The sequence below is a fragment of the Simochromis diagramma genome, unplaced genomic scaffold, assembly GCF_900408965.1.
Source record: "Simochromis diagramma unplaced genomic scaffold, fSimDia1.1 OVJJ01000302.1, whole genome shotgun sequence".
In the NCBI taxonomy this organism is placed as follows: domain Eukaryota; kingdom Metazoa; phylum Chordata; class Actinopteri; order Cichliformes; family Cichlidae; genus Simochromis; species Simochromis diagramma.
The window spans coordinates 5307958-5328863 of NW_024386792.1; the positions used below are offsets into that span (position 1 = coordinate 5307958).

Below are 20906 nucleotides of genomic sequence, written 5' to 3' on the forward strand. Positions count from 1 at the left end.
TGTTTGTTGCTGTTTTTCTTTTGTTTTCCAAAATGAAGTGTTGCACACTGATAGCCTCCTGAACTGTGATTTTAAGAAGTTTTTCCCCTATTTATGAAAAGGAATAGTTTCATAGTTTTGTATTTTCTGATATATATATATTTTCTTTTTCACTTTGAATTTTTGTTTTCAATTTAGGTCACTTTCATTGAGATTCAGGGGCGAATCTAGGTTCAGAGTTCTAGGGGGGCTCAACCCCCAGTCATCATGTTATGTGCACAGTGCCACATAATTAATATTAAAAGAATATGCTGCCTGCAAATGCACTCAATGCAATTTTAACTGGGTGCATGTTACAATCTTACCTTCAAAAGCAACTGAATTAGTTAAATGGGCTAGTGCATAGGTGTCAAACTCTGGCCCGTGGGCCAAATTTGGCCCGCAGCCTAATTACATTTGGCCCACAAAGCCATACCAAATTACTATTAGAGCTGGCCTACTGGTATTATACAGCTAATATATATATTGTTTAGTATTAAGCTTTGCTTGTTCCATATTCAGTTTTTCAGCAAAACTTATTTGAGTCCATAAGAAAAGATTCATTCTTATATCTAGAGGAAGATTTTTTTTTTTTCAATAAATATTAATGTTAGCCTGCGACTCTGTTCCAGTTTTGAATTTTGGCCCACTGTGTATTTGAGTTTGACACCCCTGGGCTAGTGTTTAAGAGTAATTTAAAGTGAATAATCACACCTTTCAATATTATACACTTGTTTTAAGGTGGTCAATTTAGTTATCAAACTTTGGGCATAGGTTTAGACCAGAATTCTCCAAAGTAAGAAGTAACTATTTGCAAAGAGAAAGGATAAAAATGCACAACTTTGTTTCAGTCTCTTAACCAGGTGCAGTCATCTGAATCATAAACCGCTGTATTTATTCAATAAAGATGGCAGAAAATCACCCTCCCTGTCCATACACATGGATATGAAGCAAACATGTAAGAGCTGCTTTTACAATATAGTTTTTTAATTCATACAAAACCCTCCTTTTATTGTGCACACAAATGGATTTGTAGTCTGTCACATCAATTTCATTCTGTTGAGCCAAGTTTAGAGTGGAATAAATCCCTTAAAAAGCTATCATTCACATAAATAAGTTCTGTCTAGAATGTCCATGGGCATTTTTACATGTGCTACTGAAAAAGCGTACAAAGCATCTATGAATTGCATGTAAAAATATTTTGTGAAACACAATTATTCTTTTTCCATCTTACTTCAATATCTGCCTATTTACTCACCTGGTTCTTCCTGCTCATGTACAGTCTTTCTGCTCTCTCTTTCCATCTTCCTCACTCCTTTGCACTGATAATAACATACATATGCACTGTATTCAATAAAAAAAAAAAATCTTATAATAATTATTATAAGAGTCATTATTATAAGGATTTCCATTTGATATCAGTACAACACACTGCTTGGTTATGTGAAGTCATCATCAATGAATGTGGTCAAAACAGGAGCTACACCAGTTGGCTTTACAATTTTGTGTTAACTTTAACTAAATGTCCACTCTTGTTTCTTTTTGCAGCTTTCATCCTGCTCTCTCTCTTTCTCTTCCTCTCTATCTTATTCTCTGTCTTTGCGCTGCTAACAAAAACTTAAATGTAACAGTGAAACACAATTTACAACCTAAAAAAAAAGGCATAAACTGATGCTTATCCAGTGACACGTAACAGCCTTTTGACCTGATGTCAGCTGGAACTGAAGCTGTAAACAAACAGTAAAGCCAAATTTGACCAGAATAGGAACACAAATCTTTAACAAACTAAAAAAAAGTGCATCAGCTCCTTGTTTGGTAATGCATATTTATGTCGCTAAAAGCTAAAATTTGCTAACAAGGTTAGCTGTGTAGTGTACAATAGCTAACACTATTCAGAGAACAAATAAAAATAAGTGGACACTTTATAAGTCACAGAAATTAGCACATATTAGCACAGGACATGTGGCACTTTTGTGTGAAGAAATTCAACCTATTGGGTGGGGGGGGGTTCTGCCTCACCAACGCATCTTATTTATTAACGATAAATCTGCTGTTGAAGCAGCAGCGTTTTTGCGTGAGTGTGCTATAACATCATGACATCAAGAACACGGGACCGTTAAACCCGTTATTATTCTAACCTGCACCATCTCCACTTGTCAAAATATAACATTAACAGACAATTTCAGAAAATAATACTAAAATGCCTGATTATTACTAATGTTACTATAGATACTTTTAGGCAAGCAATTAATGAATTTAGGGGTATTTGCGCTCCCCTAAAAAGGTTAGTTTTCAGAATGGATTTTGTCATTTCAGTTTATTGTTTGAAACGTGTTTAGTTTTAATTTAGTTTTTGTTAGTTTCAGTGTTAATTTAAGTAATTTTTAATTTATATCATGTAGATATGGTGCATATTTAAAATACTGCTGTCAGCATTAATCTCGTTAAATGATGTTAACGCCATAACCGCGAAAACGCAGCAAATCTCCGTTAGCGAGTTAGTGTGGATTGGGCCGTGCATGGGGCTGCACGTGGTCAATGCGTTAGCACAGTTAGCTCGTTAACGTGTTAGCGCCGGGCAGCCACACGCACAGGGGGATGCGCGCTAACTTGTCATTAATGTCGTTAACGTCATTTTAACGAGATTAATGCTGACAGCACTAATTTAAAAGCTAAAAAATGCTACACCTTTTGAACACAGGTGACTCACAGTATTGCAGAAAACCAAAGTCTCACTAAAGATGTCTATCAAAGCCTCATCAGGCAGGCTGTGGTAACGAATTTTACCAGATCTTTTTTTTTTACCAAAGACTAAAACTAGGGATTTTTCCACTATATTTTATTTTATTTTAAGTTTAAACTTATTCAATTTTAATTTTCCAAGTTGATTTTTTTCTTTTGAAGTTTTAAGTTCTACGTTTTACTCTAGATTTGACTGTCAAATTATTCGATTTTGTTTAACTTCGTGACTTCTGATATTTTAGTCAGTTTTGCAGGTTAATTTTTTAAGTTAGAGCTGTTTTTTCAGAAATTTTTATTTTTATTTCAGTTCACTAACTTTTATACTTAGAGTGAAACAATCACTAGAGTTTTTTGTTTAGTTTTATTTTTTATTATAATAACCTTGCTGAGAAAATTTGCTGGATACAATGAAAATATTTTTTGGGAAAATGCACAATATCTTGTGTTTGAGCAAATGTAGATTAATATAAACTGGATGTAGCAGTGTTTTTTATATTATAATCACAGATTTAACTTGAATACCTTTACATCTGCTGACTCTTGTTCATTTATGAATATGAAGTTGTCTTTATTCTACAGTATTACATGATGGTTTGTGCAATTACTTAAGAATAATTCAGTTTAATGTTACAGCTACATGTTAAAGCATTAGTTAATAATTATTTTGAAATTACTGAGATTGGCTAAAGCTCCAAACAGACAGAGGACCTGCCCCAGTTCCTCAGGTCCTTGGATAGGTCCTAGGTTTACTTTTTAGAAAGAAAGGAAGTAAGGTAAAAAACCATGTCGACATGATGTAGTGATGTTCATATTAATATTATTTTTAAGCACACAGGACTCTTCAAACATAGTTTTAAAGTACAGATGGGTGTCTCTTGATACTACCCTTACACAGACACACACACATGTATTCTATATAAAATAAAGGTTCCTCTGTGTCTGTAAGCACTGCTTTGTTCAGTTATAAATCCCCAGTTTGAACAACCTGAGCAACCACACACGATGGCAAAGAAAAATGACATGGAAATTTGATATTGATCTTTATTTGTATTTGGCAGATACAATTACTGTTTTCCTTTTAAAATAGGTACTTACTCCTGTTGATATTTATTCATGTCTTCAGTTTTAATGAGCCGCTGTAAGGTTAGAGACAGTGTGCCCAATAATTCTCGACTCTATAGTGGGAGTTTTGAGAGCTGAACATAAGCAAAGGGAGGGTAAAGGAAAATGAACAAAGACATGTGTTTGACATCTGTTTTTTGCTGGTGAGACAAGACAACTCCATATTGTGTGGCTAATGTACTTAAGTGTCCAGCCAGATTTGGAGCACAGGGTGAGAGAGGGAAATGAAGAAATATGATGACTGGCTCTCCTCTTGAGTCAGACAAATGTTGGTTCATCTGCTCACTGCTCCACACTCACACCCATGCATGCATGCACACGCACAACCACACACACTTGCATACACACACACACACACACACACAAAGAGAAAAGATGCAATTGACTTAGTATGATTAGGCTGTTCCTTGACCCACAAACACTGCCTCTCATTAAGATCCTCATTTGCAGAACAATTTTAGAGGCAGTAGACTGGTACATAATGTGCAACATCTGCCTGCCCCCTGTTTCTTGTTCAGAGACACAAACTGACACATGGTATCTGTGAATAAGCCCCTTTCTCACTGTCATCATGACGACATGTGACCAGCAGAGTTTGAATCTGGCTTCTTCTTCTGCAGGTCAAAATCTTTAAGGCGAAACCGAGCACTTGAAAAATGTTAGATAAAGCGTCTCTTATGAGAAAACCTGAAACTGATTTGGTTACTCTACGGTCAAATTATGAAAAAGAAGGCTGTTTTAAGAACATTTAAGAGAAGAAGTGAAGAGTAGAAGATTACCTTCTAACTTATCCCTTCTTTCATCATCAAATTATTTAGCTAGAGACACTTACAGTTGCGTACACAGGCATGTTCCACCATGTTTTGGCAGCGTCTCTTGCTGCTCTCTCCTGTATGTGAAGCAGCCAGTATCTCCCTTTATTTGGTGTTTGTACTGCTAAAGACAGATTAATCCAGATCCAGAGTTTGAGACTGTCTCAGGTATATAAAGCAGATCTAAGCCAAGCACAGTTTCACAATAACCAATTATGTGATTTGTGCATTTACATTTATAAAAAAAAATCCCACACTCGCTGCAGTCTTTTCTTGATTTTACTTCCTTAACCTATGCATAAATACATAAAAGATGTATTCTTTATGCATAAAACTGTATGCAAAGTGTACTGCAAGAGGTGAAGCATATATAGTTTAGTCCTATTCCACTATCTAAATGTGTGTCCTCATACAGATCAGGATCTATACGATTCAAAGATAAGCTTGCAAATTTTATGAGTTTCTTAGGTAAAATTTATATGAAACACTGTAATATTCATGTTTTTGTGAGTATTCTTTTTGGGTTCACATTGTAACTTTCAACTTTTTCAAAGCTAACTGTGGATAAATAATAAATTACCATAAAGTCAGTGGAGGTACATGGGTGGTAGGAATAACGGGATCCTTTTTTTTTTTTTTTCGAAAAAAAGCACATACTATTGCTTGTAGATACTGAAAGCACAGTTTGCTCATAGAATTGCAATGATCCATCCAAGAATAACACATGTAGAGAATGTTCAGCATAGACTATGTTTGATGGGCGCTAGTTGAGCTCAGTGGGATGAGCAGCCGGCCAGCCCGGGTTCGAGTCCGACCCCCTGCCCTTTGCTGCATGTCCTACCCTCTCTTTCTCCTTCCACCTTTCCGTCAGTCTTCACTATATCAATCCAATAAAGCCAGAAAAAAAAGCCAAAAATAAGTCTACTTTTGATTACATACATAATAACCTCAGTGCTGTTTAATGCAAATAAAGCATGGATGAAAATGAATCACCTCAAAATATTAATTCTAAGTTTAACAGAGAACTCTAAAATTGATCTGCAGATGCGTCTCTCAAAGGATACTTCTTACTATTCATGATCTCTGGGGTGTTTGTAGAGAGTTGATTGAATGATTAAACTCGGTGCTCTGACAGAAGAAAAGGCAGCTATTCATGTGTCAGTCGGCGCATACAGCAAAATTAAATAGTTGGGTTCCTGAGATCATGTACCAAACCAAACCAAAGCGCAATAACATCTTGACACTACAGAGTATGACTCAACAAATGTAAGCACTGCAGTAGCAAATGTAAACTGACTCTTGTTGAAGTTGTCTTTGTGAGCCAATTGCCAAACTGTAAGGTGCCACCCTTTGAAACAAGATGGCTCTTGCACTGACAGTCCCAGCAAGCACGCTTGTCTCACTTCTGTTCTGCCTCAGCTGAGTCACGGGGAAGTTCAAGTGCCAGGCAGCATTTAATCTACCAGGGGAAGAAGTGACACAGGATTGTGATCATGCAAATGCACCTGCATGAAAAATTCAAGAACCAAATGACAAGCCCTGGTGTGCCAGCGCTGACAGAGGAAGGAAGAGAGGCACATCCCGGGGAAAAACATGACACTCCATGGAGAATTGTGAAAGCACAGTCTCCGCCTGCCGCCTCAGGTAAGTGGGATATTGTCTGCATTAATGTGGCCTAGCTTTGATGCTGAGGGAAGAAAGAACCTGAGAACTGCAGAAGATGACAAAAGATACTAAAGAGTCACAAGTCCTCCACTTTAAAGGAACATCGATCGTACAAATGCCAGTTGGGATGTCAAACCTGCGCAGTGTTTAGTACATCACTCCCACTGCGTACAAATGAGACAGGCTCCAACATGTGAGCGTTTACAGTAAAGGCTTTGAAACACAGTCACTATGCAATACGGCTGATGACTCTATTTGTTGAGTAAGATAACAATAAGCTGCTATCACACCAAGTGTCTTTTGAAACCAAAGTCACAAATCTTTTAAATCGCAAACTAAGTTCATGTCCACTTGCTGACATTTTAAGACTTGTTTGTACGCATTTCTGTTCGAGTGATGCCCTGAGGAGGGATATTATTTCTCTCAGTGGAGTCTGTGGGAGAATTGTCAGCCACTTTTGACCCCAAGCATGAGCCATCCTCATGCTGAATCCTGTGAGACCTTGGACTGCCTTACAAAACCCCAGGACAGAGAAACCATTGATTACCATTTCTTTCCCCCCCTGTTTCAGCCGTTAGACTGACAATATCTGTGCACCTAAATCAGACCACTCAAGCTCAAAACCTTCCCTTGCCATAAACCTTACACTTTGTTTTTTCCTATTATGTGCATTCCTGTTTGCATGTGATTTAGATGCCCTCCCCTCCCCATTAGCACCCATCTCCCCACATACTGTATGCACAAACCCCCTTGTTCAAGTCTAACGCCAGCCCCAAAGAGATGACGCGGACGTCTGTTTGACTCCCATCTGATGACCTTCTGGTCCTACCCTTAACAAACTGGAGCACTCATAAAGGATGAATTGATCTGCAAGACACACCTCTCAGAGGCCGCGTCGTATATGTGTATGTGTGAGCTTCTGTGCGTCCACAGTGCCATGAACTGCAGGGCCACACTCACTAACAGCTCACCCAAGTAAAGTGCCATTCCACCCACAGTTAGACCCCTCAGGATGTGTGGGAACAAGGAGTCAGACTATTTCCCTTGGGCTGCTGCCGGAGAGCTTGTCCTTTGCTTGGTGAAAGGGTAAATTAAGTTCATATTTCCCTTGAGTATGAGAGAAGAGACTAGGACATGGGACATTGATCGCCCTGAGTAAATGTTGTCCAGTTGGAAAACAGCTTTTAGATGAGAAAAGTATTTGTCTTATTTCCAACACCTGTGCTTCACTCTCAGTGAATTAGAAGGGCTCAAACTCAGAGACTGATATACCAAGTCATCTCAGTATAAAGGCACGATTTTACTTCAGTGATGCTCATCGAACCCTTTAATTCTCTTTTGATCAACCTCCAGCACCTGAAACTGTCTTGACGCCTTTTTCTGTTCAAGCCTAAGACTTCAGGTTCACTCAGATTGAGTTTTGAAAGGCAGCAGGTCATGCATGTGTGAAGTCCTACAAAGGCAAATCTGTTAATTGAGGTTCATAGATAAATTTGATGCCATTTCATTGTAACACACAATGTCTGGTAGAGAATAACAGCCATTAGACATTTAAATGACTACTTGTTATCAGACAAAGCAGGTGTTCTACTATGTCTACTAGCAGGCAGATATTTCAAATGTTCATAATTTAAATGACTTGGAACTGCAAAATGTGAGTTAAACTTTCATTTCTTCACATGACCACTAGAGGACTTCTATGTAATCTGATTATGCTACATTAGATTATGCAGCAGGCAGTTTATCATTGATTAGTAGAAATAAAAATTGCTATCTGAGCCTACTAGTAGGTATAGGAAGGCACCTACCAACCAGATGTATAAGGCTACTGATAACAGCCATTCAGTGGACTGATGACATCCAAATAAGGTGTTCATTGAATGGGGTATCGATCTGGCATCAGAAACATCATGTGACAAGAAGCAGCTAAATAAGAAAAAAGCTCTTCAGGTCATTAACTGCCTCCAGACTGTTGAAGAAAACTTACAGTGAGAGCCAGTCCTCTGAAAACTCTTGGGTTTTCTTGGGGATGGTTGAATTGACCTTTCTAGACCTTTTTGTGCTTTACTAGTGACTGGAACTTAATGAACAGGAGCACCTCTGTGGATTTGATGGATCCACAAAATGTGATGCAGCAGCTGATGGCCATCCCAGGAGGTGGAACACTTCAGCAGCAGGTTCAATAGCTCATTATCGGCGGTCCCGCTGGGTAATTAATGAACAGTGGGATCCTGTCACAGTGACAGATAAACATATACTTTTCCTCCCTATCAAGCTGCCTGCAGCAAACATTGTATGTCCGTATCTTTTTTTTTTTTTAAATAAAGATGCATTATATTTGTTCTAAAAATAAATATGATTACACTATTTACGTCCCAGGACATGTTAATGAGTTGAAAAAGGAATTTGCTAGTCGTCTTCACAGAATACATGAAGTGCAAGTTGATGTTTTCACAGAAGGAAATTTATCTACTCTGTATGGTCATTTATGGTTTGGCAGTGGTCAGGGTACAGCATATAATAACTACAGCAATAAAAAGAATAATGCATAAATATACATACAGATGTTACCTCTAAGAAGACGTATAATGCATGCATATAATTTTGTGAGTACACAGCTCAGTTTATCAGTATCATTAAAATGAATGCCCACTTAGTGTTAATGACGTGTATAGTAAGCCAATATCGATCAGTTACTGCCCCATATGCAGTATCAGATTTGATAGGGGCTGATGTTCATGTTTTGGCTTTTCTGTTGTAAAATTAAACTTTTTTTAAATTTTCTATTTTTCATGCCATGACCCAAAACTTACATTTAGATGTCTGAACCTGATGGTTGACTTTGGGCCCATAAATTTTTTGTTGAATGTGGATCAGAGGTCGTGATTTGGCATCTTAATGTTGTTAGGGTACAGGCAACAACATTACTGTGACTGAGGTTAGGGTAAATATTGTTAAATGTAAAGGCTGACAAAGTTTTTTATTATGGTGTTGGAAAAAGGACCAAACCTCTAATGGCCTTACCTGCATTGCTTGCCATATAATCCTGAGCTCAGATGTAAAACTTTTTATATTGTTAGCCAGTCATTTCTGAGTGACAAAGTAACGAGCCAGGGACTTGTTTGGCCCTGCTCATAGAATCCAGCCCACCCCAAAAGAAGTGCAATTGTTCCAAAAATCATGAGGTAAGAAAATAATGAGAAGGTGAAAATACACTATGGCTAGCCAGACACTCACTATCATAACTTTACTATCTCATCTGTTTGTCATAACATAGATTTATCGTCATCTGATAGTTTGGCAGCAAAGCAACAACAAAGAAAAAAAATGTCATGTTAGCCTTTGATAAGCTCTGTATACACATCCATAGCTCCTGATATCTACACGGTTAATCAACACTCCGAAATAGAAAACACTTCCTGAGTCAAATTAAAGCAACATCAAAGCACTTGAAGTCAACACAAAATAGATTCAAGCACAATTTTTTTCTGGACAATCCTTTAAAGGCTTTTTGTTTTGTTGCTCACATAAGTATGTAATATCTCATTTAATTAGCAAACTAAGCCCTCTGACAAACAGGCATATGGTCCTCGCTCTCCCACGGCCTTGGCCAAGGAATGAATATGCATATCCTGGGACCTCAGTAGCTTGTTACCCTGGAATGAATTCTACACAAGCCTAATCCCTGATCTATTATTTACCCCTTGACCAAACATGCAAGTGGGGCTTCCAGACGCTTGACTTGATAGAAATGACTGCCCTGGGATTCCACTGCCTCTCTCACCCCAGCGGAAAGCTGGGCTGAGGCAGGCAGGCAGGCAGGCAGGCAGTCACTCCGATGAGAGTGAATGTTTCTCTTTTTCTGTTCCACTCTATCCTCTAACTAACACAACACCCTCAGACACACACTCATACACAGACACACACCCCTCACTCCTTCAAGTCTTCACTCTCGAGATGTCTTAGTCAAATGTTGAGCAAATCCTCATAAAAACAAGTGCACAATGAAACTTTAATGAGCACGCCTAATTCTGAGGGATCTGAGGGACAGCTCAGGGAATCAGTGTCACATCCCTGCTGAAGGCAACAACGGAAACTATTTCAAACTGCTTCAAACACGCGTGCGCGCTCACAAGCGCAGGGTCGCACGTGTGTTTGCCTTAGAGAACAGAAAGTAAAAAAGAAAAAAGGGCGAAGATTTCTTGTTATAACATGAAATTCTGTGTCCAACGGTAAAGAGCTGATACAGCATTCAAAATCATTTTCTTTTTTTTTCTTTTTTTTTTTGTTTAATGCATTGCTCCTTCAGCCTGATCTGATGAACTCCCCTTTTTGACAGCACTGTTAAAAATCGGCAGTATTATTTAGACTAGAACACTATATATGATCTAAATGCACACGAAGGAAAAGAAATATCATTGAATCACTGCTGCTTCTCAAATATTGAAAGCTTTTAATACGCCTCTCTGACGATTTCTTATCTTGGGGCTAAGGGTTTTTGGCACATTTTTCTTGCACGACGAAGCGAATCCTCATGCTGGCACAACATTGTAAATCAACTCATGAGGCACAAAAGCTCCGTGGACCCGCAGTCACTTGGGTTACAGTCACACACGGCGTGTAAAACACTGATCTGAATTCACCCAACACAACAGAGCAGCCACCTTCTCCCCAGCCCTGACCGTCCGCAGCTCTCCGCTGTGCTGACTCTGCAGAAGGAAATCACCGGGGAAGTGTAGGAAGCTTTTCTTTTTTTTCTCTTTTTTTCATCAAGGTAGGGCAAGCAGTTACAACTCGGCTTCTGGCTGACAGTGATCCCTGCAGTTTCCTTGATTACTTCAGTTTACGGTTTGGGGGAAAGGAGAGGCGACAGAGTGTCGTGGTCGCGCGTTCCTCTCCGTGAGACCGACCCGTACCCAAACGACGCGCGTTTTTCTCTCAAGTCGGGACGCTTTCAATCTCGGGATGAAAAAGCGAGCGCTCGTTTCCCCGTGTTACTCCTAGAAGTGTCAAGAAAAAAACATCGTTGCTGAGTCTGAAAAGAAACCCGAGCGTGAATCGCAAGATATACATCAGACTGGATTGAAGAGGAGAAAGTTCCCCACTTGAGGGCGAAATCAGACTTTATTGAGGACGCCAACTTTGAAAAGTGCCAGGAGCCCCGGGGTCTGTCAGATACAACATGCAGCAATGGTAAATATGATTTTTCTGCGTGTACTTTCTGAAGTTTTTCAGATGGCACATCGGTGTGACAAATCACGGGAGCTGTAACTTTTTTTATTAACTTGTTTGCTGGTCAGACGAGAGAAGAAAAAAAAAGTTTTGCTGAAGTCATATATTTCCCCCTGTTTGCTTTGCTTCATATGACGTATTTGCTAGATTTGTCAGTAAATCTAATAGAAAAAAATGTATTAACCTTGTTTAGATAAATTTTTCTTTACCTTTTCCTCGTCTGTGAGTCTTACAAAATCACCAACTGTTGCGTTTCTGAGCCTTTCAAATCCTGAGGAAAAAACGGGGCTTAAAAAGTAAGTTAACAAAATCTAACCTCACTTGTTATTATTTAAAGCTTTTGCCTGAAAGTGTTTCATAATTCTCTGCTCCTGCGAGACAAATTAAAAACTTTTAGGTGGCGTCTGACAGGAAAAATCCAGGCGCTGTAAATTGTATAACTGTTAAAGTGTTTACATGATATTTATGTATAAGCCACTTTGATACCAGTTGGTATTGAGGCCTTGATTGGAGTTCAGTGCAATTTCTTCATACATCAAGGACACACAGGGGCTCATAAAAACGGTGTGTGTTGTTTTAGATCAACGTGGACACACTTGATTGTACCTCAGCTGGGTCTAAAATTTGGAAAGTAAATTTTCTTAGGCCTCATAAAAACCCTCTTCTGAAAATCCTGATTCAATTTTTCTGCACAATTCCTTCTCCTTTAAGGAACAAACATGTTTTCCTGTGCTATGTCAACGCAGCCAAAACCTTTAGGTAATTTTAAGAGTTTGTAAAGTGTGTGTGTGTGTTTTTAAATTTTTTTGCCAAATACACTAGTTCATCCCCACTGTTTATGTGCCCCTGTGTTACAGTTCACCCATAAAAACAAACTCATTGAAACACAAGCAGACGGCCAGCTTGAATTTCAAAGTCAGCTTAAGACACTTCAGTTTGGACATATCTGAACGCTTCAAAAGACGAGGAGAGGAAAAGAGAGAGAGAGAGTGTGTGAGGGGTAGAAAACGAGAAACAATGAGGGTGACTGAGATAAATGTTCCCACTTAAAAGTACCTTCACACTTTCGTCAGTGAGATGTGTGCGAGATTAATGCCTAACAGTATTTTGGCCTGGTATGAGTGTGCGTGTGTGTCAAGGATGTTTCATGAGCTGGTGCTGCTACTACAGTGAAGAATGCCAATTTACATTCCTGCAGTGTCATTTCATTACTTTTATCTCCGTGCTGCTGTCTCTCAGCCAGACCGAGTGGGGATCTGTTCAATTTCACATTTCCTTTACCACATAAGTTGCAGATGTTAAAATGCTGCTAATGATTTTCATCATGTTCGAAATGCTTCTGTCTTGTGCTTTTTGTGTCGGATAATTATGACTTTTTCAGAACTGCGTGAAAGCCACCATGAAACAAATCAGCTTAGCAAATAAAATGCATATTTTGAATGAAACAATAAAAACAAATAGTACATTTATAAGACAAAAATCCTCAAAAATTATTAGAGAAAAACACCGTCGTACATGTCCTTTAATATGCAGGAAACAGACCCCCTTCTGCACCAGCCTGTACTTCTGCTGCGTGAGGTTAAAGAAAAAGTTAAAGTTGTCAAAGGATCTGCAGCTAGGTCGTGATTCCTCTGGGTCTGCGAGAATCAGAGAGGGGAGAGCGTGTGTGTGTGTGGGGTGGGTGCCACTGGTTAGTCGGTTCAATAATCTGCTGGACAGGTAGGCCTGTGACGCCCCCCCTTAGAGAGGCTGCTAATGAAGAGAAAGGCTGCTCAGTGGTGCTCTGCTCTGACCCCACCAACCCTCCCTGTCCCCCCTGCTGGCTTCCTCTGATTACTCCTCACAACGAGAACACCCCACACCCCCACCCCTCCACACCAACTCCATCCTCACTGTTTCCCCCTGGCTTTCTTACTTTCTAACTCCCTGCCTCCTCACTTAATAAGAATGAGTGCTAAGTGCATAAAGACTCTGCTGATAACCCACTCGGTGCATTTATGCATTTGCTGCTGTCTCCTATTTATGCAGCTGCTTATGCCTATATTTCAATTGATGAATTTAGAGAGATAATCACTGCTTGACCATAATTTCCCAACATATTTTTCTGTACAATTTTAGTAATGAGGCCGCGTTTGAAAGTGCAGCGCTTAACCTCAGAGAGGCACAAGTGAAGGGGAATATGTGTAAGTGCGGATCAGGAAGAAAAACCAACAGCATTTATTTTAGATGAAAGGAAATATGCACTTTCACTCATGCTAACAGGTAAAGATATTCAGCAAATCTGAGAGAGAGAGAGCACTTTTTCCATCTTCTCCCACGAGTGTTTCTGCGATGCTTCAGCAGCGTCAAAGCTGGATTGTTGCACTGTTCTTATTTATTCAGAGGTGGGTCACTGGTACCAATATGGCGCTGCTACTCTCCATCCATTCCCATCACCGATAATCTCCTGAGTGACTGATAGTGTGTCTTGGCAGTGACAGCAAAGGTAATATTTTGAAAGGGGGGGGGGGGGGGGTCACATACATAGGGATGCCTTAAGATGGAAATCTTTAAACAAGACACCAGAACCTAAGCTGTGGGCTTTGGCGACTAAAACAGAGACGCAGTGAAATGTTGAAACAAATTGGATCGCAGGGCTCCTAATTTAATAAAGAACACAGCGTGAGACATACTTGATTTAAAACAATATACATATGCGAGACGTAATTACATTTTTCGTACCCCAGCACACACAAAGCAAGGAACCGAATCTTCACACACTTACCTTTGTGAAAACATTATGAAATTTGGTCTGTGTTCATGTGATTCCTAACTTTAAAAAAAAAGGAGACATAAATAGCAAAAGGTAATGAATAGGGTGAACAGCTGTTATGACACGAGCATTTAAGATGTGTTTAGTCTCACACTATCACGCAGATTGATATCTGTAAGAGTTTCAGTCTGCTCAATTATGGTATTGTCTCTGCGGTGACAAAACGGATCACATTTGGAAACGGCAAGTTAATCAGATTAAAATCGGCCTCTGAGCTACAAAGCGCAACTTGATACCTGTACTTCTATGCATTCATTTTTTAATGCCCTTTTTTTGTTTTCTACAGGCTTCATTTCGAATGTTAAATGTTAAAACGTCTTATGTGCGATAATGTAAGGAAACAGGAAGAACTGGGGAATACTCGTGTGCTAAAACATGAAGACACTGAGTGCTTGTGGAAGCCTCTCACTCACTCTGTCTTTATTTGCGATAGGACACATTTGGCACAGTGACCCTAATACATTTTCCTGCCCTCTGAGGCGCAGTCATAACTCTTAGGTTTTCAGATGTAATTTGGGGTGGCCTTAATTGATTCTGTCCAGAACTAATTACCAGCGACTGAGTAAAATAAACACCTCAGTGTCACTTGGTGGCAACTGTCCAATCGGTAGGGAAATTACTTTTCACTTGTAATCCATACGTTCTTCAGTGGGGCTGGGATATAATTCGTGTCGACGCTATAGAAATAGCAGAGACGCTGGACCTGTGTAACGAACAGGAGTATAGTTGTAACCAAATGGCTCAGTTGGGAGGTATAGGGTTATGTGGTATAATTTATATTTTATAGCTCCCTTCTGCACTGACTGCACTCCAGAATAAAGTTGTTCGATTTTGTTCCATGAACAGGGAGTGAGAAAATCTGGGATTTCACTTGCGATGGAAATTCCAGACGCCGCTTTGTTCCTCGGTTCCTTCTTGTATTTTTTATTTTCCTGTTGAGTCTCATTTCTTGCTTTCAGATAAAAAGACGACAAACTGCTGCTGCGAATAAGTGAGTGTTCATTTGAATGACTGCGTGCGTTTTTTTTCTGGGTGTGTGCATGAGTGGCCTTTGCCCGAGTGACTCAAAAAGGGATGGAAAGATCTCCTCAGGCCATACAGAGTGATTTGATTAGAAGAGAATAATTTGCCCTAAAGGTGTCTTTTCTCTTCCCTCCAAAAAAGCTGGTGGAAGAAATCTGATATGACAAGATAAGTGGTGGCTCATGAAAAATTCCTGAGGACTGAGACGTAGCATGTTGACTTTGGAATTATTGCCGTGAGTGTCTAGTTCTTTTTCTAGTAACTGTGCCTGACAATGTTTTTTTTTTTTTTTAACCTGAATAGCCTTTGAAATGATTCCTCTAGTTCTCAATCCAGAATTCTTTCATTTAAAATCTGTTTATGTACTGACCGAAGGATGGACAAAGTAAACTCCACAATTCATTCCAGGCATTTTCTTCTTCAGACTTCTTTGACCGTACACCAGAGCAATCTTTATTGGTCAGCTACTGTTATTCCTTCCTGTGAATGGCATTTATCATTGTTTTAAAATAGCGGGCTTGGACAGGCTAAAGACATGCTCCAGTGTATATGCAGCAACTCCTTTGCTGGGCTGCAGCCTTATTTAAAGTTTTGACTGATGTTTTTTTCTAATTGCACAATATTCCAGATCGTGTACCAACTTCATGTTCAGTTTTTGCTCTAAAAAGGAGAACTTGTGCCTTTGGGTTTCTTTTTGTTGCCTGTTACTATATCAAGTAGACTTGGGACCTCTCCGTGTCTATATGCTGAATTCATTGCACCCCTTTACCCTGTCATGCAGACTGTGATGTGATCACGTCATGTTTTTTGGAGTCCATCCATGGACTTAGATGGGATGAAGTGGGCCTAACTGGTCAGCAGCAATACATTTTAAAAATTATTTTGTAATGAAAAAATTATATGATTTTATATGAAAAGCAGATCATATGCCAGATTATGATTGTCCACATTATAAGGTCTTTGGTGTGATGCAGTGTTTTAGAAATGGAACAACAGCATGTAAGATTTGTTTCTCAGGGCACAGTCCTCCTTCTGCTGTTTTCAGGATTTAGTCACAGTTGTGTTTTCCCTACTGGCTAGCTCGCTAGCCGGGCTGCTATTGTGGTATCCCTCAGTATTATTTAGCTGCTTCTCTAGAGAGAAGCTGGCAATCTCAGTCCACTTCTCTAGAGATCTAAGCAGAACCTGCAGCAGGTGGAAAATTGGTTCACGTGGTGCTACACCAACCTCACAGCTGAATCCAAGACGGTGATGTTGGAGTTTCTTGGAAAGATGACAGACTCATTGTAGATGCAGCTCATTTTACTGTGCCATTAATTTTTTATTTATTTTGTTGTTTCAAAGTACTTGGCCAGTGTTGTTTAACAATTTATTTAAGCAGAGTAAAACATCCTCACTCATTTTTTTGCCATTATGCTCATTACGACACGAGTCCTTGTTGACAGATTATATCTTGTGATAGTTCAGCGTGCACCAGTGACAGCCTGAAACTTGTCACCACGTGTCTCACTAAATTTATAACTGTGTAAATCCTGGACACTATCATCACTCTTATAGTGAGCATCAGGAAGTATCAATGAGTAAACAAATACATACCAGCACGTTTGATTTTACTGGATGCAACGTTACCATATACAGTTTAAAATATGATTTCAGAGACTTACCAGGATTGTAACATTTTGCTGATGTTATATTAGCGCTGCAGCAGTGTATTTATAGTGAAAACTATTCTGTTGTTGCAACAAGATGCTTCAGGGTTGGGTGTTCTCCCAGTTATACTTTGGTGTGACTCATAAAGAAGCCCTTTCTCTGTGTAAGAGCGATACAGTCATTAATTACAATTTCCATTTAACTCAAAGCGAGAAATCCTGTATCTAAAAAGCTCATAGGCCTTTCTTCTGGGATAGTTTTTTGCATGTATAACTATTCAGGCAAAAAACTGAATATGTCAAATAGCTGTAGTTCATAGTTAAATATACAAGCATAAGAAGCAAGCATATGGTTAAATCTGAGATTGCAGCTGTGGTTATGTGACAGAATATATGCTTTTTGTTTTATGGAAGTACTTTTTTGCCTTTTCCATAAAAACACATTATTGCAGCAGTCAGCTGTGTATCCTACATCTGGATGTTGTTTAGTTCTCATATTAGTGAGATAAAAAAAATAGATAACTTAAGTGTGTGTGTGTGTGTGTGTGTGTGTATGTTTCTGTCGGTGTGTATTAACTAGTGTGTAAATCCATATATTCTGGGCCAAAGGGAGCCGTAATCACCTTGATTTTTCGAGACTTTAGTTCTGGCAGGCTTTTTTTTCTGACAATGATTCTCACTTGAATATATTGATAATATTTCAGACACACTGGTAACCTTGTAGGCTGAATGTATAATCTAGCTTCTATTAGCAAGCCTTAATGCAGAGTTTGGACTCTTTAGCCTTGAATATAATTCTATGTCTTTGATTTTGGATAAAAATCAGCAAAGGATGTCGGTGCATTGTATATGTGTTCAATTACGTTTTGAATGCTTTTATGAATTTATGTGTGTGCAATTTATGAATGTGTGCATGTTTGAAAGACACTTTTCCTCTCAGCGGCAAGGTGATTATTACTGAACCCATAACCTCTGACCCTAATGAAAGAGAAATTTGAATCCAAAACAAAGCCACATCAAAGAGTGCACATTTTAACCCAAACAGTTCTCTTTTCTTAGTAATAACTTATATATGCTTACAGTGTAGTGTTTACAGTGTGACAACAGAAAATAATCTATTTAAAAGTCATTTGTGTTGACTTTTTGAAGGCAAAAGAATATTATGTGCTGGTGGGAGATGGAATTGTTACGGATAAAATACGCGTGTAATTATAGATAGATAGATAGATAGATAGCGATATAAGCTAGCTAATTAACTTATATACCTATATTTAACAATTATACATTATACTTTAGGGCTGAATAGTTAATCGAATTTGAATGTCAGTCACAATTTTAGCTCCCCGCAATCGAGCCATACTGAAAATGCATGCCCTGCCAATAGAATGCAAAGCAAAAATAAATCAAGCACTCCCTAATTAAGTGCCTGACCACATGCCTGCATGCACCAATCACAGCTGTTCCCTGCACCTCACAGCGGCAAGTTTTGCACAACTAGTCTGGATGAGCAACACATTAAAAGACATATAAAACAAGAAAGCAAATATCTGGGACAGGACAAGGTGAAGAGCTTGTCACTGGACGTGGATCATCAGTCATTCTTTAGAAATACTTCAGATTCAGCACATGGGATGTTAACAAAGAGAAAACCATATATATTCATATCGTGCTGAAAATAATCTTGGCCATAATTGTGCACCCCAACTGTACCTCCTACAGACTTGTCAAGGTAGTGATTAGTTTGTACTGTCTTTTAATCTTGTGATTTGGGTGGAAAGAATATTTATTTTGATGCTATACATTAAATATTTAACTCTATATGAGTATTTTAATCTCTGTCGCAATCTTTTAGGGTTCATTGACTAAGCTGTAGCCCTTTGAGCTGAGCGCGCTTTGCAACGCATCACCAAAAACCTGGATGACATGTTAGAAGTCCTACTGTGTGATTGTTGGTGACAAAAGTGCTATTTATGGTGATAATCATAGTAATTAAGCGGTCTCGGGATGATAGGATTTTGTGTGTTTGTTTGTCTTAGTTCACTTTTCCTGTTTGAGGGAAACTTAACACTCATTAACTGTGTGTGAAGGGCACATCTGTATGTGTTTCTGCCTGCATGTACAGTCTATGATTGTGTGTGTGTGTGTTTTCACATGTGTTTGTGGCTGTGGGTGTTTTTGGAGTGGAGGAGAAATGTGCTGACAGGTAGTGTGTCAGGAGGGGGACAGTGGCGCTTTTGAGACAGATACAAGAGACGAGTCTCAGGGAGAGGGAGAGAGAAAGAGGGCCTCTTTCATGTGACTCTGCATTCCACCAAGGCACAGGCAGGGAGAGGCACAAGACGAGACATGCGTCCCCCCTCGTCACTCCCTCTGCCTCTTCCCCGCCGCACCCGCTCTCCCATCCACTCCTCCCCATCCAGCCTCCATCCCTCCCTTCAGCCAGCGACCTTAACATTTATCAAAGAACCCCATGCTGGAATTCCTCTTCAGCATCTGTGTCTTGGTGGGAGAGGCACAGACACACACACACACACACACACACACACACACACACACACACACACACACACACACACACACACACACACACACACACGCATACACGGCACAGAGTCACATAAAAGTGCACATGCACTGTCGCAAACCAATCTGTTTTGAATATTGCAAAACTGTGGAGGGGCCGTCCTTGTTCCTTACTAAGGAGGCCGCCCTCGAGACAATGTCACACTGAGACATGGACACATGCTTGCATACACATTCTCTCCTCCTTCTTGTTTCTTTATTGTACCTCCTGTCACTTTGTCCTATTCATTTAACCTTTCATTAGAGCCAGCTGACAGCCCTGTGTGTGTCTGCACAGCTTCAGGAACAATGCCAAAAAAGCCCCACTGTCACAGTTATTAGATTCCTCTGGCCCCCTTTTACCCTGGCAACTCAATATTAAGAGAGGAAGGGTGAATGAGGGAAGGCAGGGTAAGGGAGAACAAGGGGGAAAGGGAGAAATATGGGGTGCGTGGTTGACACTGCTGCCCAACTCCTATGGTGAAGGGTCCTCTTGACTTGTCAAGGACATGTGCCACATGTTGATAGTAGACTGGTCTCCAGCAGAACAGGGAAGGGAATGTTAGCTACAATGCAGAGCAGGGAGGCGCCGGAGAAGGAGAGGACACTCGTCTTGTGCTGTGGCAAGCAGCACCCTGGAGGAGTTGGACTGAAAACACAAACAGTTTGTGGAGGAATTCTGTTTTTAATGGGCAAGCAGGAGGGGCAGTCTGGTCCCCAAGGAAGGACAGACCAGTGCCCTCCCCCATTCCCTTCCTTCTCCTGTCTGTCGCCCTGTCTCCCTCACTCTCCTCCTCGGTTCCTCTCTACCCTCACTTTTCTGCTCTTTGCACACTAAGTAATTTAAAGAGAATGTGTGTTTGAGTAATAAATTATCTATCAACAATAATTTGTGTCATTTCATCTGAGAGGAAGTAAGAGGAATATGCATCAGCTTGAGAATTCACACTTTATACATCTATCTATTGTATTCAAAATGGCACAATTTTCTGTTATTTTAACAAAACACATTCAGGTTGTACTTATATATAAACGGTAAATAAAATCATTCTTAGATAGCGCTTTTCTGCTCTCTCTGAGCACTCAAAGCGCTTTGCACAACTTACCTGATTCACCCAATCACACCCAGTCGCACAAGCACTTTTTTCTATGCTCTTTCTATGTTTATATGTTTATATCTAACACTGAAACACACTCATACTCCGATGGACGTATCTGAGCAACTTGGGGTTAGTAACTTGTCCAAGGACATTTGGCATGCAGACTGGA

At 39.7% G+C, this 20906-nt stretch overlaps 1 protein-coding gene across 6 annotated transcripts in view; it reads left to right on the top strand.

Annotated features, from left to right (window-relative positions):
• The first annotated feature begins 6364 nt into the window (after positions 1 to 6364).
• bnc2 (basonuclin 2) overlaps positions 6365 to 20906 on the top strand; it is a 171041-nt gene continuing 156499 nt past the window's right edge. For 2 of the 6 annotated variants that reach the window (XM_040023987.1, XM_040023992.1), the window contains exon 1: positions 8717 to 11552. In XM_040023987.1, coding sequence (XP_039879921.1) covers positions 11550 to 11552 — 3 coding nt within the window. In that variant the 5' untranslated portion in view covers positions 8717 to 11549. Of the gene's footprint in view, positions 11553 to 20906 lie in introns of all 6 variants that reach the window. The other 4 variants (XM_040023993.1, XM_040023986.1, XM_040023988.1 and 1 more) reach the window with 4 other exon arrangements.